The sequence below is a fragment of the Orycteropus afer genome, unplaced genomic scaffold (assembly GCF_000298275.1).
Source record: "Orycteropus afer afer isolate SDZICR_OR568_19922 unplaced genomic scaffold, OryAfe1.0 scaffold00420, whole genome shotgun sequence".
Lineage (NCBI taxonomy): Eukaryota > Metazoa > Chordata > Mammalia > Tubulidentata > Orycteropodidae > Orycteropus > Orycteropus afer.
In genome coordinates, this window is record NW_006922007.1 from 734,230 (window position 1) to 738,792 (window position 4,563).

The following is a 4,563-nucleotide window of genomic DNA, read 5'->3' on the forward strand; positions in this document are numbered from 1 at the left end:
CCCCCCTGTGACAAGGAGGCCGGATGCCAGGTGGCTGCCACGTACCCTGGGGCTGTAGGGTCACATGGTGCCCTGGAGCTGTGAGCAAGGCAGGGTTCCCATCAGAAAAGAAAGCTAGATACAGACTGACCAAAGTGTTCACACCCTGGAGAGATCAGGGAAGGCTTCCTGGAGGAGGCCTCCAAACCAGCGCTACAATAATGAATGCAGTAAGATTCCAGCAAAGGGAGCTGGCCCAGGGTAGTCAGGGCCACGTGACAGAAGCAGGGGGGACGAGTGGGGGGCCACTGTAGGGTCCAGGGAAGGGCTGTGAGAACAGGCAGGGCAGGCCCTCTGGGCTCCAGGCAAGATGCTTGTGTTGAAATTGCAAACCAAGTGAGTGGCCCCTTGTGTCTCTCCAGGAAGCCTCTTGACTCTCAAAGGAGAGGACAGTGAGGAAGATGAAGATACCGAGTACTTTGACGCCATGGAAGACTCCACATCCTTCATCACCGTGATCACCGACTCCAAAGAGGACAGGTGGGTCTCCTGAGCTGGGTGACAGGCGGCAGCCTGGGAGGAGCCCCCAAGCCCGGCCAGCCTCTACACCCTAGCTCTCCTCATCCCCTCTGTTTCATGTGCTCTGCTCTCACCATTTTCTTTCCTTAAGATCTGGCTCCAAGTGATTTTTTTATTTAGGTTGGTTCTGTTTTTCATTAAACCAAAAATCCAATCACTGCCATCAGGTTGATTCCAATTCATAGCAACCCCCATTGGGTTTCTGAGGCGGTAAATCTTTATGGAAATAGATTGACCCATCTTCCTTCCATGGAGCAGCTGGTAGGTTTGAACCACCAGCCTTCTGGTTAGCAGTCGTATGCCTGCTACGAAACCAAAAGTGCAAAAATAGGGTTTATCCAGAAACTCCAAACTCACTGCCATTGAGTCGATTCCAACTCATAGTTTCCGAGGTGGTAAATCTTTACGGAAGTAGATTGCCCAGTCTTCCTTCCATGGAGTGGCTGGTGGGTTTGAACCTCTAGCCTTCTGGTTAGCAGTCAAATGCCTTAGGCACTAGGCCACCAGAGCTTAATAGGAGTTTAATTTAAAATGACAAGGAGCATGGGCCATTGGCTGGGTGGCTCCCAGTCTCCCCTCCGCGCTGCACAGGGCCTGCTCACTCCCCCGACCAAGTCAGCATTCAAGAAAAGACAGATGCAGCAGGGTTTTCACTTCTGGTGCTTGTGTTGTCTGTTGCCAAGAATTTTTTCATTAAAGGACATTCCTTCAAGGTGTTTCCAAATACATTAGAACAAACGGTATTGACCTAGTGTTGACAAATAATGAAAACGACATGTCCAACTCTCTCAGATCCACAGAAAGTGCTGGGCGTGTGGAGCGTACGGTAGGTAGAGAAGAGGGAGCCAGGCCAGCTGAGCGTGTGTCTGGTCATTGGTCAGAGTGGGCCATGGTCAGAGTGGGCCATGATCAGAGTGGGACAGGGGTGCGGCTGTAAATGTAATATAATTAGGACTCAGTCCCTGTTGAAATCTTTTTTGTCCTATCAGAATGCTTAAGACCCAAACAATAGAAGAGTTGGTGTTGGGGTGTTAGGGTATTGGGGGACATGGGTGACAAGGATCTCCATAGATGTTTAGGCCCTGCTGTGGTCTTGGGGTCAAGGGAGATGGACAGCCACTGCTCCGAGTCCTGGGGACACACAGTTACATCACTGACCAAGGCCACTGCCATGTCCACTCACAGGGTGTGTCAGCCACAGCCAAAGAGCTTCATGGCCCCCTCCCAAACACACACACCACCACCACCACCACGGAGCATGTATCTTGGGCAGACACTCAGCCCACACCAGTGAGGAACTATGAGCCAGGGGCCCCACTTGAGTCCACCAGCTTTGGGTACAGAGCAAAGTCTGTATCTGCCCCTCTGCCCACCATACCTCCAGCCCCAACTGCCCTCATGGACACCCCACCCCCCCCAACAAATGGCCAGAGTACAGTGAGCAGTCAAGGGCAAGGAGGCCAGCAAGTCCCCCATGGCTGCTCCGTGGATGGACCCTTTACTCCCTTCCAGCCTCAACCAAGTCAGCTTTCAGGGAGCTTCCTGGCCCCATCAGCAGTGTATTTCAAGTTCACAATCAGTTTTCCTTTTCCAGTAACACTTTGAAGTTGCTTATATCACGCTCAAGGTGAGCACTCTCAGTCAGTCTACTCTCCTTCCTCTTCACACTCAGAAGGTCTGCCCAAGTGGCCCCTGACTCCCTGGAACCCCAGGAACCTGGGCTGTACCTCCTGGTGCCCCAGTGGCTCTGAACCAGCCCCTGACCGAGTGCCCAGGCCCCTCTGTTGCTACCTGGCCAGCAAGCAGGTGACCCTCAGCACCTGTCCCTGCCTCCTGTCAGCTCTTGTGACACCTCTTATCCCCACCCTTCCCGGCTACACTGGGCAGCAGGCAGCTCCCGCTTGGGTCCTGTTCTGTCCTGCCCTGCACCTCTGCTCCTGCTCCCTCTGTCTGCACTGCCCCTCCCCCACCCTGCTTACCCACTGCATCCATTCTGACTCGTAGCGACCCCCACTGGGTTTCCAAGGCTGTAAATCTTCACGGGAGTAAATTGCGTCATCTTCCTCCTGTGGAGCAGCTGGTGGGTTTGAACCACTGACCTTCTCTGGTTAGCAGCCAAGTGTCTTAACCCACTACACCATTCTGCTTAGTGACCTAGATGATCCTTCCATCCCCTGCAGCCCTGAATACCTCAGCCTTTCCACCACGTTCCCTGGGAGCCATGTCTCCTCAGACATGGTGCCCCCTGCTGGCCTGGTCGACCTTTTCTTCTACAAGTATTATAGAAGGTTCCAACCCATTCCCACCCTTACGGAATTCCAGGCTTGTGCAGAGACAGACACACAGACAGCAGGGTCCATTCTGTGACAGAAAGGGGTCCACGGGCTCTGGGACACTCTCCCAGAGATGTCTGCACTGTCCCTGGGAGGGACCGTGTGCACTGACCTCAGACGATGGCGGGAGCCTCTCCACACCGCTGCCCTGGGTTCCACAGCCCCCATGCTGAGTGTCCCAAAGGCTGCAGGGGCCCCCATTCAAGAAGCAGCCAGAGGCAGGCCCCCTTGGACCTCACTGCAGATCTGAGACAAGGTGGGAGACGCTTAGGTTTGTAAATAACACGTCCCCTTTGTGTATCCTACAGAAAAGCTGAGGGCGGGACAGGGGCAGTCTCTGTGGACGACTGGACCACAGCAGACAATGTAAGTGTGGCAGGAGCCCCCACGGGAGAGAACAGGCCCAGAGGGCTTAGGGGGAGGCCAGCACCCCCAGTACAGGCCCAGAGGGGCTGGCTGCCTTTGGGGCTCTGCCTCTGCCACTCCCCCCCCAACCCATGCATGCTCAGTCGGGAGTGAGGGCTGGGCCTGGGGGGCGAAGGGGGCACTTGACCTGCTGACCGTCATACCTGCTCCTGGAAGGTGCTAGACGGTACCTCACCTGGGCCCAAGGGTCCACCCAAAGTCAGGAGGAGATCCCGCATCCCCGACAAGCCCAGCTACAGCCTTAACCTCTGGAGCATCATGAAGAATTGCATCGGCCGGGAGCTCTCCAAGATCCCCATGCCGGTAGGTGGCACTGTGCGTCCCTGTGAGTGGATACCACTAACAGGCAGCCCGTTGTTGCTGATGTTAGGTGCCGTCGAGTTGTCTCTGACTCATAGACTCAAACCCTACCTGGTCCTGTGCCAGCCTCATGATCCTTGCTATGCCTGAGCCCATCGTTGCAGCCACTGTGTCCATCCATCTCATTGAGGGCTTTCTCCTTTTTCGTTGACCCTCCACTTTACCGAGCATGACATCCTTCTCCAGAGAATGGTCCCTTCTGACAACAGGACCAAAGCAGGTGACAGGCAGCCTGAGGAGCCCATTTCTTGATGGCTCCCGGGGACATGTACTTATTTCTTGGCACGTGTTCATTCCCAGGCTTTGTGGGAAGGAGCCAGAGATATGGGGAACCCCAGAGCCTTCTGGGCGGTGGGGCCTCACAGTGTATGCTGTCCCAACATCCAAGCTGGAGAGTAGCAGGAATGGGGTTTAGTGAGGTGGCTGGAGCCTCCTCCCTGCTGTTCACTGGGCCTGGTTCTTCTGTGCCCAGGACATGGGGGCTCAGCAAGGCTGAAGTGGCAGCCTCAGGTCACACAGTAGGCTGAGGGCAGAGGTGGGGCCTCGAGTAGCCAGGCGGGAATGGTGTCTCTGTGGAGGATGAGCTTGGCGGCTCCATGCCTGACTTGGTTTCTCTGTGCGACCCTGGATGAGCCCTTTCATATCGCTGGCTTCTATGTCTGTACCTGCAAAATGAGGGTAATAACAGCATGCACATCACAGGTGTGGGGAGAATGAAATGAGATACCGCAGGAAGAACTCAGCCCAGGGCCTGACATGGGCTCAGAGCCCGGCATTGCTGGAGAGAATGGACCTGTCTGTCTGAGCTTGAGAGGGGGCCCTGGCCACACTCCCTGCCCTGGCCCCTCCACTGAACCCCTAGACAGCAACTAAGCTAACAACTCCC

The 4,563-nt window shown here is 55.4% G+C and overlaps 1 protein-coding gene across 1 annotated transcript in view; it reads left to right on the forward strand.

Moving 5' to 3' along the window:
* OSBP2 (oxysterol binding protein 2) overlaps positions 1–4,563 on the forward strand; it is a 343,782-nt gene that overhangs the window by 313,846 nt on the left and 25,373 nt on the right. The window contains 3 exon segments of the mRNA XM_042782709.1: positions 402–519; positions 3,200–3,257; positions 3,474–3,620. Coding sequence (XP_042638643.1) covers positions 402–519; positions 3,200–3,257; positions 3,474–3,620 — 323 coding nt within the window.